The sequence below is a fragment of the Mustela lutreola genome, chromosome 1 (genome assembly GCF_030435805.1).
Source record: "Mustela lutreola isolate mMusLut2 chromosome 1, mMusLut2.pri, whole genome shotgun sequence".
Taxonomy (NCBI): Eukaryota; Metazoa; Chordata; class Mammalia; order Carnivora; family Mustelidae; genus Mustela; species Mustela lutreola.
In genome coordinates this window covers 272,224,109-272,247,178 of record NC_081290.1, presented here as the reverse complement: position 1 = coordinate 272,247,178, position 23,070 = coordinate 272,224,109, and the positions used below count along the sequence as shown (strand labels likewise).

The window sequence follows — 23,070 nt, the reverse complement described above, 5'->3', positions numbered from 1 at the left end:
AACTTAAATTTTTATACGGTCTTATTTGTCTTTTGTTTTAAGCACTTGGAGAGTGAAAAGGAGGGTGTTATTGGTTGCCTGGATCTTATCTTAAAGTGGCTTACCCTGCGGTTTTTTGACACCAATACAAGCGTCCTGATGAAAGCCCTAGAATATTTAAAATTGCTCTTCACCCTGCTAAGTGAGGAGGAGTATCATCTTACTGAGAATGAAGCATCTTCCTTCATCCCCTATCTCATCCTCAAGGTAATGTGTCATTCTCACTCTGGAAGACTGCCCAACTTCCCAGCTGACCTCCACTCCCATCCTTTATTCCCTCTTCCTTTTCCATCTATTCTGTGATGATACCTGCCCCTGTTCTCCCAAGATGTGGGATGCATAGGACGACACTTTGTCACTCAGGAACTGCCTCAATCGTTATTTTCTTGTCGACTAGGTTGGAGAACCAAAGGATGTCATTCGCAAAGATGTCCGTGCCATCCTGAACCGGATGTGCCTTGTCTACCCAGCCAGCAAGATGTTCCCCTTCATCATGGAAGGAACCAAATCTAAAAACTCTAAGCAAAGAGCAGGTGAAGCAACAATTTAAACTGAGGCATGAGTCTGTGCAGCAGTGACCTCTAAAAGAAATAGTTTGTAGATGAACCAAGGACATTTCTTCACTGTCGGCATGGTTGATTCCAGCCTTCCAATTGGACTGTGAGAGTGATGAGTTGCACACTGGTGGAGCCAGTATTTGGTGATACAGGCACCACTCAGTACCACCCTGGTGACAAAATCAAGTGCACAGGGGCCATCTGACTCACAGGCATCCCTTTCTTCCAGGAGCACTTGCTGGAACAGTATTATTTGGTTGTATGTCTTATCAGAAGGCAGTAAACGAGGAAAAGTGCTAGGCAGAGCCAGAATAAGATCGTAGCTCTTCATGTACGCCCAGCAAAATGTATCTAGTAAAGATAGGTCACTAAGCCGAATGTGTCTTGGGTCTCATTAATCTAACCTTTCTCCCCCATCAGAGTGCCTGGAAGAACTGGGGTGTCTGGTCGAGTCCTACGGCATGAACGTTTGCCAGCCAACCCCAGGGAAAGCCTTAAAGGAGATCGCAATTCACATAGGAGACCGTGACAACGCTGTGCGCAATGCTGCCCTCAATACCATCGTCACCGTGTACAACGTGCACGGGGATCAGGTGTTCAAGCTCATTGGAACTGTGAGTGACTTCTGAACATTTCAGCGTGTTGTGACTTGCATACCATTGCAACTCTAGCTCAGTTTTTACCACTTTGTATTATAAACCCAACCCATCCGTGTGTCCTAGAGTTCAGATGAACCCCTGAGGGTGTCTGATCGTTGTAGGACATTTATGCTCTGTCTTACTGGAAACCACATTTTCTTCTCTGTACCTTCTATTCATACCATTTGCTTTAGAAACAAGAACTGTTTTTGAATCATATCCTGAGCTAGTCTGAGATTTAGATTCTGCCTAGAAATCTGCTCTATAATTTTCAGCATGCTTAGTTTTTAGTGAATAGGTACTCACATGTATAATGTAGATTCTGGTATCTGTCAGATGAGAAGAGCCATGAGCCAGACTCTGCAGACCCATCAGGTGCTGCTTCTGGTTGCTGACTTTGACCGGGTCACTTGTGGTTGCACCTCAGGCCGGCCTTCCCTCCAGTGACCTCTGAGTATTACATATACTTAAACGGTTTTTACACATCTTTACCTGTATTATTAGTCTGTTTACATCCTCCCTACAGGTCAGTGAAGGAGATAAAGCAGATGGGAATTTTACAGATGATCAGCAGGGAAGCTTCTTTCCTTTCGCTCACGTAGTTAGTGCTGACAGAGCAAACATGAGGAAGCGTCATTTAATCTTTGACCTTTTCATTTGTAGTTACTAATAGTTTTTCCTTTCGTATCCTTGCCTTTTTTTTAAAAGATTTTATTTATTTATTTGACAGAGATCACAAGTAGGCAGAGAGGCAGGCAGAGAGAGAGAGGAGGAAGCAGGCTCCCCGCTGAGCAGAGAGCCTGATGTGGGGCTCGATCCCAGGACCCTGGGATCATGACCTGAGCCGAAGGCAGAGGCTTTAACCCACTGAGCCACCCAGGCGCCCCGTATCCTTGCCTTCTTTCATAGTTTCTCTAACTATAAGGTTTTAACAATAGTTTATTTTAAATGTAGCTAGTGTTTTGAAAATAAACATATCCCAACATAGTAGGTTCTGCTTGCTTCAGTATATGAATGGATATTGACTCTGGGCTTTCCAGTTAGGTTTTTAATTCTCCTCATATTGTTGTAGAGGAGCGTTCTAGTAAGTGTAATTTGGCTTCATTTTGCAGCTCTCTGAAAAGGATATGAGCATGCTCGAGGAGAGGATTAAGCGGTCAGCAAAGAGGCCTTCGGCTGCCCCAGTGAAACAGATGGAGGAGAAACCTCCGCGCACACAAAGCGTAAACTCCAACGCCAACATGCTGCGCAAGGGACCAGCCGAGGACATGTCCTCCAAACTCAAGTATGTAGATGGAGACAGTGGTCTGAGAACATCCAGTGGCCTTTACCTCGTGTGCTTAATGCTTATCCTATAACATAATCTTGAGTTCCTGTAGCCATTACCATGCATGCCAGAGTGTCTGGAGAAATGTCTTGTAGCCAAATGTTTAATCCTTCAGTCTTCATTGTCTTTGTCTTTGTCTCAAAACCACTTCTAAATAGTCTTGTGCCTTCTTTCACTGCTTTTCCGTGGACAGAATTATGTATCGCACTTATAGGATGTAAGTACTGCCTGCTAATTTCTCATTAGCAGGGCTCTTATATCTTTCTAACTTCTGACTTGGATTCATCCCCTCTGGAGGGTTGATTGGTTTAGAGTTTATAACTCTAAACAGGTTAGAGGGTATCCATCAGTATCCCATGAACCAAGCCTTCCCCAGAAGTCCACTGGCTAGCAGAGGGGGCAACTCAATGTCATGTAGTGAAATTACTGGTTCACCTTTGTCCTTGTGTGATACCTGGCCATGCTCAGGTTCCTAGTCTTCAGATAAAGCTAATAAGTAAAATGCATGCAACCCAGAATTGGTATAGGGACTCGAAATACTACCTTCTGAGCAAGACAGCTCTATTTTGAGCTATGTCCAATATCTAATGTTAACCAGTTTAAATTTGGAAACTTTAAATATTTATTGTTTAGATGTAATGCCTGGCCCTAACCTGTCAAAACTGAGTGTTTCTATTCCTAAAAAGAGGTGACTGACCCTCAACATCTAAAATGTACCAAACTAGTGTTTGGAAGAATGCTTATGATTAGAAAAACCTAAAACACTGGTTAATTTGGCAGAAAAGAATCAGTCAGAGTAAATTTTTCTTAAATTTGCGTCCAAGTAGAGAGCTTTAAGTCAGTATATTACATTGTTTTCTGCCCCATTTGGAATATCAGTACAAGGTTTGTTGGCATTGATGAACTAGAGAGAACACTTAACAATCTGGAAGGTAGTATAAATACAATCATAAATATTGTAAATACGATACTATAAATTTATTACCGTAAAATGATCTACTCTGAGAGTATTCAGGAACCGGAGTTGTTCCCCATTGAAGGCACCTGCTTAGGCTCGAGGACTTAAATCATTCAGGGGGGCTGAAACCAGAAGTTGAACATCTGTCTTGAAGCTTTGGGGCAGCTGGCAGTGTGACTCTTGTTCTTTGGTTCAGAAGTCTCTTTAGTTCAGGAGCCTTCTTTTGCTTCCCTTAGCCAAGCCCGAAGCATGAGTGGGCATCCTGAGGCAGCCCAGATGGTGCGCCGAGAATTCCAGCTGGATCTAGACGAGATTGAGAATGACAATGGTACAGTCCGATGTGAAATGCCAGAGCTTGTTCAGCACAAACTGGATGACATTTTTGAACCGGTCCTTATTCCTGAACCCAAGTAAGTTCATCTCTTTCAGTTAAGTGTCAGCATTGCACAATCATGAGGGTGCATACGTGGAAGGAGTTTTCTGTGCAGTCAGAACTTTTTAGAACTGATTATGTATGACTGGTGACAGATAGTTCTTGACTCAGACCTGGAGCTAGTGGAGAACTGCATAATTCCAGCTCACTTGGGATGTCTTGTACCAAAGATTGATTTTTTTTTTTCCCCTTTGCTCTGCTCTCTAGAATCCGGGCTGTTTCTCCACACTTTGATGACATGCACAGCAATACAGCATCCACAATCAATTTTATTATCTCCCAAGTAGCCAGTGGTGATATCAACACGAGCATCCAAGCTCTGACACAGGTAATGGGGGTATGACCCAGGACAGTAATCGCAGTGGCTGAGGCTGTACAAGTGGTAGCTGCGTACGGGTCATAGTTAAAGGAGGCAGGTTCAGCACTGCACTGATGAGAAAGTGCACAGGGACCACTCAGTGTCATCACTTGCCTCCCAGGAGGTGGCTTTCATAGATCCTTGCTTTTTACACTTGCATCCATTCACCAGAGGCTAGAGATACAGCACTGAGTTAGTAGGGATCAAATCTCATGGAACTTACTTAGGTTTTAGCAGATAGAGAAGAACAGGTAAACAAAATATCAGATCAGAGCAACTAATGTATAAATAGAACTCAAATGGGGTGATCAGAGAGAGGAGCCGAGTAGTTATTCTGTTGGTGGTCAGGGATGCAGGCAGAGGGACCAGCTAGAAAAAGGCTGTCAGGTAGGAGTGAGCTTGAAGATTCAAGGCCCACGTGCCCAGAGCAGAGTGGGCAAGGGGGAGAATGGTACAAAAGGAGATTTAAGAGGTAGACAGAGATCATGTCGTGTAGGCCTTTAAAGCCCGAGGGTAGGTTGTTTGGATTTTAAGTGTGTTGGAAAACCATTAGAGAATTTTGAGCAAAGAAGCTACATGTTTTGTTTTGTTTTACAAATCATTCTCTTCTGCTTCCCTTCCCTAAGAATCTAGTCCCCAAACCAGTAAGTTGGTGGAGTAAGGTAGGCATCCACCTTGTGGCAAGGTGGTGGGCGTGGGGAACCATCACAGCCCATTGCAAGGTTCTCAGAGCCCCAATGTTGTGAGGATGGTGTCATGGGGGGGGGGGGGGGCGTGATGCAGAGTCAGGAGTCAGAGCCCAAGCAGAATGAAAAGCATGTTGTGCAGGCAGCCACTCTGGTGTGATGGTAGGATCCCCTGCAAGGGGAGAAGGATAGCCACGTGGGGTGGAGGGGCTGGGGCAGCTTGCAGGCAGCTCAGAATGGGGAATCCAGAGCTGAACCAGGAGAAGTAGGCATCTACGTGGGGAAGGACTTGGGGCAGAGATGGGAAGGGGATTGGTCAAAGATACATAAGGAAAATAGAAGCCACGTTTCTTTTTTTGTTTTGGGGTTGGTTGGTTTGTTTGTTTTTAAGATTTTATTTATTTATTTGAGAGAGAGAGAAACATAAGCAGGGGCAGAGTCAGAGGGATAGCGAGAAGCAGACTCACCACCAAGCAGGGAACCCAACTCAGGGATCGATTGCAGGCTCCCCGGATCATGACTTGGGCCAAAGGTAGACCTTTAACACACTGAGTCACCCAGGCACCCCTGAAGCCATGTTTCTTACTTTCAGAAAAGAGTGCTACAAATATGAAAGGAAAGCAAAATAGAATAAACTCTATTATTGGACCAGAATTAGATTAGATGTGTCAGTATGAACTCATGATTTTCAATACAGAGATGTAGAAATAGCAATATAAATGTATGTATATATGTGGTATAAATGTATGTTACAAATATACATGTATGTATATAATATGCATATATTTCCTAGTTCTTTTCATTGAGAGGACCTGAGAACAGCAGTACCCCAACAGCAACAAGCACCCCCAAATCTCGGCTTCTAAGAGTCTCATGCTCTACCGACTGAGCTAGCCGGGCACATTAAATCTTAGCTTCTAAATACCATCTTCCACTAAAAGGGAATGAGGGCTCCTTGAAGAAGAGGTAGATTCTAGGGCTGAATTAGAAAAAGTACAAGAGGGCGCCTGGGTGGCTCAGTGGGTTAAGCCTCTGCCTTCAGCTCAGGTCATGATCTCATGATCCTGGGATTGGGCCCTGCATTAGAAGCCTGTTCCCCCCGCCGAACCCTGCCTGCCTCTCTGTCTACTTGTAATCTCTCTCTCTGTGTCAAATAAATAAAATCTTAAAAAAAAAAAAAGAAAAAAAGAAAGAAAAAGAAATGTACAAAATAATCCTGGAATATTGTATTGTACCTGACAGTGAGGAGAGGTTCAAAGAATGATAGAGACATATCAGAAGGACCCAGTGGCCATCTGAAACAGACTCCTTCTGTTTGCACAGAGGATAGGTTTAGCATCAAAATCAATAATGATAGTAATGAGGTATAACCCAATGAATTGAATAAAATTTAACAAAATAGGTAACCCCAAGTTCAGGCACTTGTAAATTAAAAATATAAAGAGAAATGAGATATTTAGTTTCATAGTACCTCCCCACAAAATATAGAGGACTGAGATACAAAAAGTAACCAAGAAATACAAAATACTTGGAGTAATTTGACAGTACAGAAGCTTAGACAGCAGCTTGAAGTGTCACAGTGAACATCAGTAATAGGACAAGATGAAATCTTGTGTCACCTTGTAGGAGCCGGTGAGAATTCAGCGTCACTTTGCTGACATTCCTAATATCATCTAAGCTTGAAGAAACCTCAAACAAATGCAAACTGAGGGATGTCAAGGTCAAGAAGGTTACAAATGTCAAGGTCAAGAAGGTCAAGGAAAGACTGAGGATTGGTCTAGATTCTAGACTGGCCTTTAGCTATGAAGAACGTGATCAGGACAATTGGAGAGAGTGGAACGGGGCTGGAGGACTAGGTGTGATCGCGCTAATACTAATTTCCTGATTTTCAGTGTTGCCTCCTGAGTATGTAGGAGGATGTCCTTGTGACAAAGAAATCCACAGTGAAGTGTGAGATGGGCGTGGAGCACCAGACTGACAACTTACCCTCAGCTGATTCGGGGTTTTAGAAGTTCTTTTACAGTACATCCAACATTTCTATAATGTTTGAACTTAATTTTTACTGGGGAAAGTGTCTCTCTGGCCATTCTCACAAGACCATATCTATTAAGAAGCTCTTACTGAAATTCATATGAAAGATAGTATCGCCTGCACCAAGATTATCACAGTGGGGAGGAGGAAAAGCAGGTGGTTCCAGATCATCTTCAATAGGTAGCATCCATAAGACTTGGAGACAGTTGAGATGTGAAAAGTAAGGTAGGAAAAGAATCAAGAGGAACCCCTTGATCTTTGGCTTGAGCACCTGGGTAGAGGGATGGTGGTGCTGAGATGAGATAAGCTGGAGGAAGAACAGTCTGGAGAAGTTGGATGTTAAGAGCTATGTCTTTGCTGTGTTAAGCTTGAGCAGCCTGTTGGATATCTCCCATCAAGACAGATGGTTATAAATGAAAGAATTTGGGAATCTCAGTGCAACATTTTTGCTTTTGTTTGACAAATAGTCTCCTATTAACAATTTCGACATTGGAGGGGATTCTAGGAAATAGTGACTTGAATACTTGCATTCCTGTTGCCTTCTCTGATCAACTTCAATCCAAACCCATCTGCCATTTCTGATCAGAGGAGCTGACGGGTCTGGTAGGTGGCATCTGAAGTCAGTACAAGTGTCAGGCTCCGTCTACTACAAGTGAAGCCTTTCCCGCATAGACACCTTCAGGAAAACCTGAAGTTCAGTAGTGCAGAGCCAGGGAGGAAGATCGCAACACCCAAAATCCTGGAAAGAGATCTCTCTTCATCCAGAGAGACCAGCAGATCCCCTAAAGAAAGGACAATGGTGATGTGTATGAGTGTTAATAGAAGGACCTGGTGTTCTCCCTGGCCCCCAGGGAACTACAGGTTGCTGAAAAAAAAAAGGCTGAATTCACTGTCTGAGACTGGGAAGTCTCTAGCTTTTGTACCTCAGAGACAGAAGAGCAGAAGTGCTTGCCCTTGGTGTTGGGTCACGTGACTGATAGGTTGCCAGCTGGCATATCACTAATTTAGAAGAGCAGAAATTGCTCTGTCTCCCATTTCAGACTGCCACAATTGAGTATTTCCAAAAGGCAGACCCAAGAGTGAATCCTGCCTAGATAAAGAATAATAATGAACCATATCATAAGAGACGCAGTAACTGGAAAGAAGAATAAGACAAAATAATCAGAATGGGAATCTCCTAACACCGTGAAACTGCTGGAGGGGACAAGATGACCGCAGCGGAGGGGAGCAGGGTGTGGGAAGAGTTCTTAAAGAGGATTTATTATTACATAGAAAGATTTGGGCAAAAAAACATGGTTTTAGAATTTTAAAATTGAGTAGATGGTGTGAAGAGAGAGGATGGTAACTGCAGAAACCAAATTAATGGTCTGGATGACAAGGGTGACAACACCATTCAGTGGGGAAAGGACAGTCTTCTCAACAAATGATGCTGGGAAAATGGATATCGACACGCAAAAGAGTGAAGTTAGACTCTTAACGCTATATACAAAAACTAACTCAAAATGGATCAAAGACATTAATGTCATAGCTAAAGCTATAAACTCTTGGAATAAAATGTGTTGTGGGGGGGTCTCCTTGTGTCAGTAGCAGCTCGAGAGCAGAATATGAGTCATGGCACACAGGTGTTTAAGATGTTTCTTCTCTTCTTTGACTGAATTTTAGTTGAAAGAAGTACAGCCAAAACTGCAACCACAGGGGGCATTTTGCTTCCAGAAAAATCTCAAGGAAAACTATTACAAGCAACAGGAGTCTATTGGATCAGGCTCTAAAGCAAAGAATAGAGGGGCACCTGGGTGGCTTAGTGGGTTAAAGCCTCTGCCTTCGACTCAGGTCATGATCCCAGGGTCCTGGGATTGAGCCCTGCATGGGACTCTCTGCTCAGTGGGGAGCCTGCTTCCCTTCCTCTTTCTCTGACTGCCTCTCTGCCTACTTGTGATCTCTGTCAAATAAATAAATAAAATCTTTTAAAAAAAGAAAAGAGTAGAGATATTCAACCAGTTAGCATGCAAGTTGGAGGTAAAGTTCTTCTAGACTATGGAGGCACCAAAGTAGTTCTAGATGACAAGGATTGTTTTTTGTTTTTAAGTTTATTCATTTGAGAGAGAGAGCAAGCAGGGGGAGGGGCAGAGAGAGAGACTCTCAAGCAGACTCCCCACTGAGTGTGGAGCCCGACACAGAGCTCAGTTCCATGACCCTGAGATCATGACCTGAGCCAAAATCAAGAGTTGGAAGCTTAACTGACTGAGCCACCCAGGTGCCCCAAGGATTATTTCTTATTTAGAGATGGTGACATTCTCAGAAAGTATGTAGACTGAAATAAATCATTACTGAAATGGAATTGCATGAAGCTGCTCATTCCAGTGAAGCTGTGAAATCTTACTTTCATCAGGTGAATAAAATGATGTCTCTCCTTTAATAATAACCTAAAAAAAGAAAAAAAATTACCATATGGAAAGATCTTCATGATACTGGATTTGGCAGTGAATTCTTGCATAGGACACCAAAAGCAATGGCAACAAAAGAAAAAAATAATTAAATTGAATTTCTCAAAATATAAAAGTTTTATGCATTAAAGGTCACTATCAAAAGAGTAAAAAGATAACATTTCTCCAAAGAAGATCTACAGGTGGCCAGTAAGCACATGAAAAGTTGTTTCCATTCTTAGTCATTAAGGAAATGTAGATCAAAACCACAGTGAGATACCACTTCACACCCATTAGGATTTTTTTCTGAAAATGGGAAACAATAACTGTTGTTACAAGAAGGTGGAGAAACGGGGACTTGTGTGCATTGCTGGTGAGGACATAAAACAGTGCAGCCGCTGTGGAGAACAGCCTGGCGTTTCCTGTCACGGTTAAACATAGAATTACAATAAGATCCAACAATTTCACTCCTAGAAAGTGGGGACCCAAACAGATAGTTGGGCCCCGGTGTTCATAGCAGCATCATTCACAGCAGACAAAAGGTGGAAAACAACAGATGAATAAACAAAATGTGGTGTCTCGGTACAGTGCAGTATTATTCAGCCATAAAAATGAATTAAATTCTGATGTATGCAGTAAAATGGGTGAACCTTGGAAACATGCTGTGTACGATAACTCAGGCACGAACGGACAAATACTGTATGATTCCACATATATGAGGTATCTAGAAGAGGCAGATCCATGGAGGTAGAAAGTAGAGAGGTTACAGGACTAGGCGGGCAGGGGAAGGGGGACTTATTATTTAATGGGTATGGAATCAGTTTAGGATGACAACAAAGTTCTAGAAATAGTGATGGTTACGTAACACTGTGAAGGTACTTAATGCTATTGCAATACATACTTCAAAATGGTTAAATGGTAAGTTTTATATGTATTTTTACTGTTACAAGAAAATTAAGATAAAAGTAAAACCCTCAGTAACAAAAATGTTGAAATAGGAATAAATCAAGTATTTTACAAAGAAAATTCAAAGACATTAGAGAATTTCCAAATAAATGAAAGTATACTATGTTCACAAGATTTGGGTTTATCAATTGCCAGTTCTCCTCAAATTAACCTATACAGTCAGAGCCATTCTAATAAAAATCTCAACAGTTTTCCTGTAGTCATGAAACAAATTCTTTTAAAATTTATGTGGGAGATCAACGGGCTTGCAAATAGTAGTCAGTTTTTTTAAGACTTTAAAGATGAGAACACAGTGGAGATGGCTTATGTCCCCAGGCATCAGCTGTGACTACAGAGCCCCTGTAATTAATAGTGTAGTATTGGCCTGGACAAGCAGATCAACCATTGAGATGGAACCAAGAGGCCAGAAATAGACTCACATCTATAGGAAAGCGAACACAGAAAAGACCTTAAAAAATCACTTGGTAAAGCTACATTAATCAGTAAATGGTGCTAGGACTAATTTTCTGTAGGAACAACAGATTGCTATTTCCTACACCAAAGTATGTTTCAGATAGATTAAAGACGTAGGTGTGAATAGGAGTACATTTTTTACTTCACATGATGTGAGGATTTCTTTTTAAACTAGACACGGGTGCACCTGGGTGGCTCAGTCATTAAGCATCTGCCTTTATCACAGGTCATGATCCTAGGGTCCTGGGATTGAGCCCCGCATCGGGCTCCCTGCTCAGTGGGAAGCCTGCTTCTCCCTTTGCCAAGCCCCGTGCTGTGTTCCCTCTCTCGTTGTGTCTCTCTCTGTCAAATGAATAAAATCTTTTAAAAAAATTAAAAACTACACACAAAACATAAAAGAAAAGGAAAAACCTTTTACTACATTAAAATTTCTAAGAACTATGGTTATCACTAGATGCTCCTTTTTATAACAAAATGAAGAGACAAGCAGGGTGCCTGGCTGGCTGTCGGTGGAACATGGGACTCTTAATCTAAGGGTGGTGAGTTCAAGCCCTGTGTTGGCTATGACGTCTACTCTAAAAAAAAAAAAAAAAAAGAAAAGACAAGTCACAGATTAAGACAGTTGGGACAGATGCAGTAGATGAAATATAAAGACGTGGAAATTAAATAATTCTTGCCAGTTTAGAGGTCAGAATAGTGGTTTTTAAAAAAGTAAACCCAGAAAGAATAGTAACCTCTGGTGGGAGGCAAGGTACGGGCTTGGAGGGGCAGGAAAAGAGCTTTTCGTGTCCTACAGATGTCCTATAGCTCATCATCAGAGGCAGATGTACAGATATACAGGCATAGAATTTCATTAAGTTGTATTCTTACGATTTGTATGTTGTATCATATTAAAGTCGAATCTTAATAAAAAAAAATATATATATATATATATATTAGTGGGCCACCTGGGTCAATCAGTTGGTTAAGTGTCTGACTCTGGATTTTTGGCTCAGGTCATGATCTCAGGGTCCTGGGATGGAGCCCCACATCAGATTCCCAGCTCAGTGGTAGTCTGCTGTCCCTCTCCCTCTGCCCACCCCCAACTGGGGTGATTTCTCTTTCTGAAATAAATAAATCTTTTTTAAAAAATTAGTTTAACAGTAAGCTAGATTTAATATATATGTAGGGAGAATTTTACAGTCTCTTAAAATATCTATATTTTTTGTATCTTAACACCTGCTATAGTAAAAGATACACTTACCAAATTCTTTACTGGTAACCCAACAAATTTTTTAATAAATAATGTCACAAGAAATATTGACTACTTAGAAAAGAATGAGACACCCTCCTGACCCATCAATCAAAAAAAAAAAAAAAAACTCTTTAACAATTCTGTTTATTTCTTGAGAGAGAAAGAGTAAGAGTGGGGGTAGGGAGCAGAGGGAGAGAATCCCAAGCAGGCTCCCTGCTGAGCGGAGAGCCCAACGCAGGGCTACATCTCACAATCCTGAGATCGTGGCCTTAGCCAAAATGAAGAGTCGGAAACAAGACTGAGCCATCCAGGCGCCCCACCCCAAAACTCTTAATAGTGAATAGGAAAGCAGTTCTCTCTAAAACTACTGAAACTACTGAACTCAAAAAAATATATTACCTGAAATGCATTTATTATTGAAGAAAGGCTAAAATAAAAGAACTTAATTTATTTATTTATTTATTTATTTATTTATTTATTTTTTAAAGATTTTATTTATTTATTTGACAGAGAGAAATTACAAGTACACTGAGAGGCAGGCAGAGAGAGAGAGAAGGAAGCAGGCTCCCTGCTGAGCAGAGAGCCCGATGCGGGACTCGATCCCAGGACCCTGAGATCATGACCTGAGCCGAAGGCAGCGGCTTTACCCACTGAGCCACCCAGGCGCCCCTAAAAGAACTTAATTTAAAAGTAGGAGATAAACTACAATTCTTGAGATGGATTTTTAAAATCATAAATCTAAATTTGTTTCCTGTGAAACAAAATTAATTCCTTACTAGCCTGATTAGAGACCAAAAATATAAGTGTCAGGAATGAGGAGGGAGCCAACCATAAATAAAGAAGAGACTGAAAAAAAAATTAGACATATAACCCTGTGGAAATTTTAAACAATTGATCTTTCCCTAAGGTTTTTTAAATAACCAGGAGATTTGGGGAGACCATTAAAAAGTCAGGAAACCGGGCGCCTGGGTGGCTCAGTGGGTTAAGCCTCTGCCTTCGGCTCAGGTCATGATGTCAAGATCCTGGGATCCAGTCCCGCATTGTGCGCTCTGCTCAGCGGAGAGCCTGCTTCCTCCTCTCTCTCTCTGCCTGCCTCTCTGCCTACTTGTGATCTCTCTCTGTCAAATAAATAAAATCTTAAAAAAAAAAAAAAAGTCAGGAAACCCAGAACAGAACAAGACATTTGATCATAAAAAATTTAAAGATTTTAATCTAGAGAAATTTATCATATACTGTCAATAAATAAGTGGTATCTTGTGGGATATATTTGCAACCCATATGACTAATAAAGGATTAATAACTACATGAGGAACCCAACAGAAAAATTACCAAAGGATGTGAATAAGGCAATTACAGAAGATTCCAAACAGCAAGCCAGTAAACACGTGAAAAGAGGTCCAGGCCCTCCTCTGGCACAAAATGCAAATTAACATAATAATAAGATAGCATTTTTTGCCATCAGAGTGACAAAAACTAAAAGGAGAACACACAGCTGATCAAAATTCTAGAAAAACAGTACTCATATATTAAATGTAGAAATGTGAATTAAATGTTAGTGCCTTTTTTAAAGAAAACAATACAGTAATATCTATATGCCATTTAAAATGTATTCTTCGGGGCGCCTGGGTGGCTCAGTGGGTTAAGCCGCTGCCTTCGGCTCAGGTCATGATCTCAGGGTCCTGGGATCGAGTCCCGCATCGGGCTCTCTGCTCAGCAGGGAGCCTGCTTCCTCCTCTGTCTCTCTCTGCCTGCCTCTCTGCCTACTTGTGATCTCTCTCTGTCAAATAAATAAAATCTAAAAAAATAATAATAATAAATAAATAAATAAATAAATAAAATGTATTCTTCAGATTCAGAAGTTAGAAATAAAAACACAAGTAAGTTAGGATACTGTATATACACAGACGTGTTAATTGTAACATTATCTATAGGAAACAAAATAACCAAACTGGAAACATACTGAATGTTTATCAGTAAGAGAATGATTAAGCAAATTTTGCTACATGCATATGTGGACTGTTAAGCAGCCTTTAAAAATAGAGCTTTTTTTTTTTTTTTTTTTTTTTTTTTTTTTTTAAACTAGAGCTGTTCTTGTGGCCTTTGGGGATTTTCATAATTTTCTGTTGAACTAGAAAAGCCAGATGCAGATTTGTGTATGGACTATAATCCTCTGGTAGAATAAACAGCACCCTAAACCTTGATCCCATTTATGTCTGCATGTATGGTCATGCTTCTGTGAATGTGAAAGATGCTGACCAGGCGTTACTGTTAATTATCTTGGGGAAAAGAGTAAGCTTCTCCCTGAAAAAAAAAGAGTATTTCTGTATGGTGTCTGTGTTGAAGCAGCATTGTTAAAGAGCCTCGTTTATATAAAATTGTTTGTGTGTATGGGATATCTAACTGCATAAATCTAAATGAAAGTAGGACCATGAGCTTCTAGAACACCAGGGGGCACTGTTCACACTGCAGTCTTTGTAAATGGTGCTCCGTGGAATTGTGTAACAGGATAGCCCTGCATGAGAGGATGGTCATTGAAGATTGGCATGCTTGTCCTATTACACGGGGGACAATCATATTTTTATGATTACATAAATAATGCAGATCTTTTCACAGTAGTGGATAGGAAATACATGTTTTCCCATAGTAGTACATTTTACCATTAGTGACAGCCAATGCCCTGAACCAAAAAGAACACCAGATCAGGATGTGGGAAACCTGAGTTTTGAATTAGGACTAAGTAGTCCGATCTTCTTGAGTCTCACTTCACTCATCTGATAAATGGAAATCTTACTTACCTTACTACTACTCAGAACTGTTGGGTGATCAAATGGGATATAATGGGTATTTAAACATACAGATTCCCTGATCTAGATAGTGAACCTTTTCTTTTTTTTTTTTTTTTTTTTTTTTTTTTTTTTTTAAAGATTTTATTTATTTATTTGACAGAGGGAGATCACAAGTAGGCAGAGAGGCAGGCAGAGAGAGAGAGGAGGAAGCAGGCTCCCCGCTGAGCAGAGAGCCCGATGCGGGACTCGATCCCAGGACCCTGAGATCATGACCTGAGCCGAAGGCAGCGGCTTAACCCACTGAGCCACCCAGGCGCCCCAATAGTGAACCTTTTCAAAAAGGATCTGTGACTAATTCTAACAGTATCTTGCTCAGTAAACGTGTGTTGAATGTTTGAATCCCTAAGGACTATGTAAAGTGACTGGATTTTTTTCAAGCTAAGATAATTATAAGTGCTTTGCAAATAAATATTACAGATACATCCTTGTAGCATTTTCCTGGTACTTAGAAGTATAATGCTTGGTGACTATATCTTGGGGGTTTTGTTACCAGATCGATGAGGTCCTAAGACAGGAAGACAAAGCTGAAGCTATGTCTGGCCATATTGATCAGTTTCTGATAGCCACGTTCATGCAACTAAGACTCATCTACAACACACATATGGCAGATGAGAAATTGGAGAAAGATGAGATCATCAAGCTGTATAGCTGTATCATTGGCAACATGATTTCGGTAAGGCCGCCTCTGTAGAATGTGAGCTTCCCTTCAGTGTCTCATCCTGCCTAGGCTCTAGAGCATGAGTCAGCATAGTTCCAGTGAGTCCTGTGTCACCTGTGGGTTTTACTTGGTCTACTGACTAGTTGGCCTTATTGTTGGGATACGTATTACCTAGAATTCCGCTTCCTGCTGTGTCTTCATCAGGCATGGTAGGCCCTGGCTGCATTTCACAGATAATTGCTCACCCTAAAAGTACTTCTGTAACATGAAAGAAGAAGGCAGTCTGGTTAATTTTGGCTATTTCTGGAGGTTTGAGGGAGTCTGGTGATTTTTTTTTTCCCCTCATACTCGAATTTTTTTAATACAGTAAAATTGTTTACTAGAACATGCCATCCATATTTGTCTTCCTTGCTGTATAACACTAGGTTTTGTACCTCTAATGGAAGTATGATTGGATAGCTGTTTCAGATAGAGAGCCTCGCCCGGGAGGCCTCCACCGGCGTCCTGAAAGACCTGATGCACGGCCTCATCACCTTAATGCTGGACTCTCGAATTGAAGATCTAGAGGAAGGACAGCAAGTGATCCGCTCTGTGAACCTCTTGGTGGTGAAGGTGCTGGAGAAGTCAGACCAGACCAACATCCTGAGGTATAACTATAATCTCACCCCTAGAGCCTGGAACAGCCTCTCTTTGGTCTACCCATGGAAGCCAGTCACTAGACCAATTATAACTTTAGGTTTGCCTAGTTATGTTGATTTATTACTCTTCTCTTCCTCATGAACCGAAAGTATTCCAACCTGAGACAGCATTAAAATGAGTAACAACTCAGGAAGCCAGCCAGCAGAGTGAGTTTTCTAGAATAGGACTGTAGTGTTTGTTGGTTACCTCCCTCTTTCATGTACATTTCAGGCATTTCTCTCTCAGCTACCAGTGAAAACGAAAAGTAGAGTGAGGAGCTTTACCATTTATCAGGTGGTAACTAAGGAAGCTTAAAGGGTCGACATTTATTTTCTTCACAGCTGAATGCCAGATAATCAGAGACAGTCCTGATTGACGAGTTCTCAATTTATTAGATGGATACAGTTTCCACTTGGTCTTTCAGTTACTGATTTTAATAGGAATGAATGTTTGAAACCTATTAATGCTAGCATGTTGGGATTTTTTTTTTTTAGTGCCCTCCTTGTTTTGCTCCAAGACAGCCTGCTAGCAACAGCCAGTTCTCCCAAATTCTCAGAGCTTGTTATGAAGGTAAAGTGGAAATAATTTGATCTCTTATATTTCAGAGATGCAATACTTTGTTAAAGTGTTGGGGAAAGGGAAGTTGAAAGTGAGACAGGGGCGCCTGGGTGGCTCAGTCATTGGGCGTCTGCCTTCAGATCAGGTCATGATCCCATCGCAGCATCCTGTGATCAAGCCCCGCATCGGGCTCCCTGCTCAGCAGAGAGCCTGCTTCTCCCTCTCGCTCTCCTCACCCTGCTTGTGTTCCCTCTCTCGCTATCTCTGTCAAACAAACAAAATCTTCAAAAAAGGAAAAACATAAAAAATTGACCGGGCAGGGGCGCCTGGGTGGCTCAGTGGGTTAAAGCCTCTGCCTTCGGCTCAGGTCATGATCCCAGAGTTCTGGGATCAAGCCCCGAATCGGGCTCTCTGCTCAGCGGGGAGCCTACTTCCTGCTCTCTTTCTCTCTCTGCCTGCCTCTCTGCCTACTTGTGATCTGTCAAATAAATAAATAAAATCTTTAAAAAAAAAAAAAATTGACCAGGGCATACCTGAAAAACATACCTGGTCTCCAATTTATACCCCAAGCTCAGGCCTGAACAGTTCTTGGCCTCAAACAGTGGAAAGGGAGAGACCGTTTGTCCTAGAAACAAATGGCAGTGAGTTTGCTGGGACAAATTTTATACCTTCCAGGGAAACAGATATGTATAGCTCTGTAGTATTCGGTCTCTTCGATGGGAGACCCCACGTGAACATTTCTGCACCATAAATCCTGTTACTACACTGTAACAGAGTTTGTTTCCTTGGGTGAGAGTAGGTTAAGCTGTGTGAACTGCTCTCCTCTCGGATCCCACGCCAGTTCTCCACCTCTTCTCTCTGTTTAAGGCCCATCTCCAAGAAGTGGGAAGGAGGCGTGGGGATGATGACATGGGTGGCTCGTCACACACTAACCGTCTTTCCACAGTGACCCCAGAGCCCAGAGCAGGCGGTGGCAGGAATTATCTTCATTCTTCCGCCACTCCTCTTTTTTGTTTCTTTTTTCAATAGTGTCTCTGGAGAATGGTTCGACTCTTGCCTGATACCATCAACAGCATTAATCTGGACAGAATTCTCCTGGACATACACATTTTCATGAAGGTCTTTCCCAAAGAGAAACTGAAGCAATGCAAAAGCGAATTTCCCATACGGACCCTAAAGACGCTGCTCCACACTTTATGCAAATTGAAAGGACCCAAGGTAAGTGAGCACAGCAGCTGGCCCCTGAAGGAGCTTGAGGAGAATGTTCTGGATATGGCATTGCCATCTGAACGGGCACATCTCCCTCAGATCCTAGACCATCTAACGATGATCGACAACAAGAACGAGTCTGAGCTGGAGGCGCATCTCTGCCGGATGATGAAGCACAGCATGGACCAGACGGGGAGCAAATCCGAGAAGGAGACAGAGAAGGGAGCGTCTCGAATAGTAAGCGGCCTGACCCCGAAGGCTGAGGGTGGCGATCTTGTCGGAGGTGTGAGTGCTGGAACCCGCCTTGCTGAGGGTCGAGTGTGAAGGCGCGGGGACTGGCTACAGCGCCGTGCTGTGAGCATTTCCACCTGGAAGTTTCCTTATCTGAACGAGAGAGAACCGTGTGGTCGCCACACAACCACAGGGTGCCGGATAAATCCACGGCGAGCTCTACTTAGGAAGCAGTGGGCCAGGTCCTTCCTCATCAAGTTTAGCTAAAAACCTGCGCCTGGAGGCGTTCAGTGTCCCGGAAAGTAGGGGTTTTCTGGCACGCACACTGGTGCTTCTGTTAACCGCAGGAACATACCAGTAAGGTCTGGGTTGTGAGAACTCTCAGGTCTTATCAGTCGTGGGTTCCTAATTAATAACTCAAGTGTAGCCAGTCCTTTGTGTCTTCCATTTGCAGGATGAAAAATCATCAAAGGCCAAAGTGAATGACTTCTTGGCTGAGATTTTTAAGAAGATCGGCTCTAAGGAGAACACGAAAGAGGTGAGAGGCGAAGGATGAGCCAAATGGGCGCCTGCTTGACGGGACGGGCCACTGACTAACGTCCGCCCCCTCTTCCTTTTTCTTGATAACCAGGGCCTGGCGGAGTTATACGAATATAAGAAGAAGTATTCAGATGCTGACATTGAACCGTTTCTGAAAAATTCCTCCCAGTTCTTCCAGAGCTATGTCGAGAGAGGCCTCCGGGTGATTGAGATGGAGAGGGAGGGCAAAGGCCGTCTGCCCGCATCTGCAGGTGCGCTGTGTCCCGCGGCCGCACGCGTGAGCTCAGAGTAGCTCCAGCCCAGGAACTGGAGGTTTTGATTGGCTTTAACTTACATCTGTGCTCCTCAGTCCCTGATGGTCACCAGTGACATCCACACTGCTGCAGTGGCCAACACGGTCACCTGACTTGGCCCATCAGCAGTGTTCTGCAGGGGCAGAGCTCCCTGCCCTTGAAACCGTCTCTTCCCTGCACCTCCTGGTGTCCGTGCTCTCTCGGTCTCCTCGAGCCTGCCTTTCCTGGCCTCTTGCTTCTTGGCCTCTGATTCTTCCTCTCCCTGAATTCTTCATCTTGGCGTTCTCGAGGCTTCAGTCCGTACTGTCTCTTCCTTCTTACTCTCACTCCCTTAACTAACTCGTGTATTCTCATCGCTTGAGATTCCATTTACATGCCAGCGAGGCTCAGGGTTGTCTAGGGTCCAGCTCAAACCTTCCTGATCCCAACACATACATCCTACACAGTGCCTCCACGTGAGTCTCCAGTAGACATGGTCGACTCAGCGTGTCACAATCTCAGTTCCAGATAGTCCTCCGAAACCTGCTCCGTTAACTTTCTTCTCCATCTCGGATGATGGCAGCTTGGTCCTTCTAGTTTGCTTAGGCCCAAAGCCTTTGAGTCGTGCCCTTCCCTCTGTCGAAGTCCTTTCGGTTCTGCCTGCAAACCCTCGTGCGGATTTCTAACCCACTTCCCAGGACCTTCACTGCCCCTGCTCCGGTGTGAGTGTGCTCACCTCTCACTGGTGTCTGGCCTGTTCTCCCAGCTGACCTGCTTCCAGTGCGGCCTTCCCGTCATCGTTTGCACACATAGCATCGAAACAGCGCCTCTCATTCTGCAAAGGCTCTCCCTTTCTCAGTAAGAGCAGACGGCCTCACAGAGATCTACAGGGTCCGACATTGTAAGGCCCCCTGTCAGCTCTAGAGCCACACATCTCTTCTATTCACACTGACTCCTGTTCGACCCCAGCCCCCACAGCCTCCCTGCTGTTCTGGAACGCACCAGACCCACACCTGCTGGGGGCCTTTGCCCCAGCTATTTCTGACATGTAGCTTGCTCTTGCCCAAGATAGCCTTGAAACTAGCTCACTCTCTTCCCTCAGATCTTTGTTCAGAAGCCACTGTCTCAGGAGACCTTTCTTAAAATTCACAGCCTACTCCCATTCCTTGGATCAAGCATATAGAGTGTCCATATGTAGCATGCCGTCCATACGCAGACATTCTGCTTGTCACACTTCAAGGAAAAGACTCTTAAGCTCTTGGAGAGGCATAATTTCAGGTGTTAAAAATAATTGAAGAACCCAACTGAAGCTTCAGCCCAGCAAGATACACAGTGAGAGGCAACATGACTAGAACCTGAAAACCACAAAGGAAACATGGTTTTTTGGTTTTGTTTTTGTTTTTTAAGATTTTATTTATTTGAGAGAGAGAGACCGTGAGAGAGAGCATGAGAGGGGAGAAGGTCAGAGAGGGAAGCAGACTCCCCATGGAGCTGGGAGCCCAATGCGGGACTTGATTCCAGGACTCCGGGATCATGACCTGAGCCGAAGGCAGATGCCCAACCAACTGAGCCACCCAGGTGCCCAGGAAACATGGTTTTATAGGCAAACAAATCCGAGATTGTAAGAGTAGAAGGTTCGGGGAACTCACAGAAAAGGAAATGTGGAACAGATATGCGTGCTCTATTCTGGACAGTGAACAGGGGTCTTTCTTTTAAGGCTCTTGACAGCTGCTTTCTGTAACTGACACCTCCAGGGTCTTCTCTCTGGCTCTAGCTCCTGTAAACAGGAATTTGCACACATAGGCATTTTCACTGTGGAGGGAGTAAGGTTTCAGCCTGACATGGGGATGGATGAGCTTTCACTCCTGTCATTCGGCAGTGCCTGCTGAGTGCCTCCCATGGGCCAGGCAGCAGACGACAGAAACCTCTGCTAGAGTTTAAATTCCACAAGGGCAGAGACAGACACAGAACAACGCACCTAACGAACACTACACTGTTCAGTGTAGACTGTGGCAGGTCAGAGGCAGTAAGCGGACATAGCATGGTTTGCTTGATCGAGTGGGGCCCCCTTTTTTCACTTCCAAAGGCCTTTCTGGTGACAGCCAACATTAGATTGGTGCTCGGGGCCTACACAGCACACAGGCAGCCCGAGCGTGTGACCCCACTGATAACGGAGTGGCTCCGTGTGGACAGTGTTCGGACAGCGCCCCTCGCTACTGGCTCTCACGTCCTTCCTCGGTCACTGGCCTCCGATCAGCACATCCTCCGCATGTTTACGTTAAGGATTCCTTTTTTTCCTAGACAGTAACCTTTGGTGCTACTTTTCAACTTACCCTAAGACCTGCTCTTTTTGGCTTATATAAGTGTTCTCTCTGATACCAAATTGGGTGTTTTAAATGCCTACATTTTGTGATTGTTCCTTCTCAGAAATTTAAGAACTGTGATAGATTTTTCTGGTTTTTCCCCTCTCCTGCAAGAATATTGTTCTCCATGCTGAGGGTGACCGATGCGCCCATTCCTGTCCCTCTTTGGGGTGTGTGTTGGACATCTGTGTTTCCGCCTTTGCCCCCTGAACACGCTGTCGCCTCAAGCTCCCTGCGGTCTTCCCCGGTTTAAATAAGCACTCCCCCGTGCGTCACCTAGTCCAGACCTAGTCTAATTACGGCCAGCATTTCAAGGCCAGCGGTTCTTCAGCCAGGCACAGTAGCCTCGGGAGCAGCCTGGGCTTTCGGCTGGCCCAGGCCAGCGGTGGGATGATGGCTTGCAGCCCCCTCGGGTCCCAGGATGCGGGCGGAGGGCGCAGCTTTCGCTCTGCTCTGCTCCGTTGTTTCTTGAAGTTCTCGCTCAGCTTGTCTCCTACATTCCAGAGCCCGTTTATCACCAGCTCCAGATGCGACTCTTGTGGATATCTGGGTCTTCACAGTGGTGTAAACTGTTCCAAATCGTTCCCTGTGGCGACAGATGACCCGGGGCGGTCTGGGAGTGGGACGTGCGTGCATTCGGCGGCCTTACCCCATTTCCTCTGCAGGCATCTCCCCGCAGACGGAGGTCACGTGTATGCCCGCTCCCACGAGCACGGTGTCCTCCATAGGCAACACAAACGGAGAGGAGGTGGGACCGTCTGTCTACCTGGAAAGGCTCAAGATCCTCCGCCAGCGTTGTGGCCTGGACAACACAAAGGTGCGCTCCTTCCCTCCGCGTGGGGCAGGGCCTGGCCTCTCTTCCCGAGCTGCGGGCTGACCTGGGTCTCCTTCTCTCCGCAGCAAGATGAGCGGCCCCCGCTGACCTCCCTGCTCTCCAAACCAGCAGTCCCCCCTGTCGCCTCTTCCACGGACATGCTGCACAGCAAACTCTCTCAGCTCCGGGAGTCCCGGGAGCAGCACCAGCACTCGGACCTGGATTCTAACCAGACCCACTCTTCAGGAACCATGACCACGTCCTCGTCCTCCACAGCGAACATTGATGACTTGAAAAAGAGACTGGAGAGAATAAAGAGCAGTCGCAAGTGAAGCTGCCCCCGCCCCGCGCCCCGCAGCTCTAGGTCACTAAACTCGGCGTCCCCCTCGTGGCAGGGGCTCGGCGGGCCCGGCGCTCGGACTGGCAGGACGCGTCCCCGTGCGGGCCGGGAGGGGCGGCCGGGGCGCGGGCCTCTGTCCACACTCTGCTTCTCCGCCCGCGCCCTGCCTCTAGCCGACTGTCCATGTCGTAGTTTAGTGTACAGACTTGTAAACAGCTGCCCTCCTCTCGGCTCCGACTAGTCTCCACAGCCTTTGTCTTTTATTTTTAACTGCTCATTTGTAAAGTTGTCCTGATCTTTCCTAGCTTTTCACTCTTAGAAACTCTTTAATAGTTTTCCTTGGAGTTTGTGAGCTCTTCTGCCCGTAGCCCGGAAGGGTCGCTGTATTCTGTATGAACGCATGGCATGATACAACTAATTTAAGAGTCTTTTATAAATAAAGTTTGCATTAACTAGAA

At 44.2% G+C, this 23,070-nt stretch overlaps 1 protein-coding gene and 1 non-coding gene across 5 annotated transcripts in view; both read left to right on the top strand.

Annotated features, from left to right (window-relative positions):
* The window catches only part of CKAP5 (cytoskeleton associated protein 5), a 108,062-nt gene extending 84,992 nt beyond the window's left edge, over positions 1-23,070 (top strand). For 3 of the 4 annotated variants that reach the window (XM_059141226.1, XM_059141235.1, XM_059141230.1), the window contains exons 30-45: positions 43-246; positions 437-572; positions 1,017-1,210; positions 2,347-2,519; positions 2,755-2,778; positions 3,756-3,929; positions 4,160-4,280; positions 15,443-15,622; positions 16,067-16,254; positions 16,780-16,855; positions 17,873-18,061; positions 18,152-18,289; positions 18,738-18,821; positions 18,915-19,074; positions 22,124-22,275; positions 22,359-23,070. In XM_059141226.1, the coding sequence (XP_058997209.1) occupies positions 43-246; positions 437-572; positions 1,017-1,210; positions 2,347-2,519; positions 2,755-2,778; positions 3,756-3,929; positions 4,160-4,280; positions 15,443-15,622; positions 16,067-16,254; positions 16,780-16,855; positions 17,873-18,061; positions 18,152-18,289; positions 18,738-18,821; positions 18,915-19,074; positions 22,124-22,275; positions 22,359-22,604 (2,439 nt within the window). In that variant the 3' untranslated portion in view covers positions 22,605-23,070. The remainder of the gene's footprint in view (positions 1-42; positions 247-436; positions 573-1,016; positions 1,211-2,346; positions 2,520-2,754; positions 2,779-3,755; positions 3,930-4,159; positions 4,281-15,442; positions 15,623-16,066; positions 16,255-16,779; positions 16,856-17,872; positions 18,062-18,151; positions 18,290-18,737; positions 18,822-18,914; positions 19,075-22,123; positions 22,276-22,358) is intronic. The other variant, XM_059141236.1, reaches the window with a different exon arrangement.
* LOC131823044 (small nucleolar RNA SNORD67) lies at positions 699-807 on the top strand. Its single transcript, XR_009350491.1, has one exon. It is a non-coding gene; the product is annotated as a small nucleolar RNA SNORD67 (small nucleolar RNA).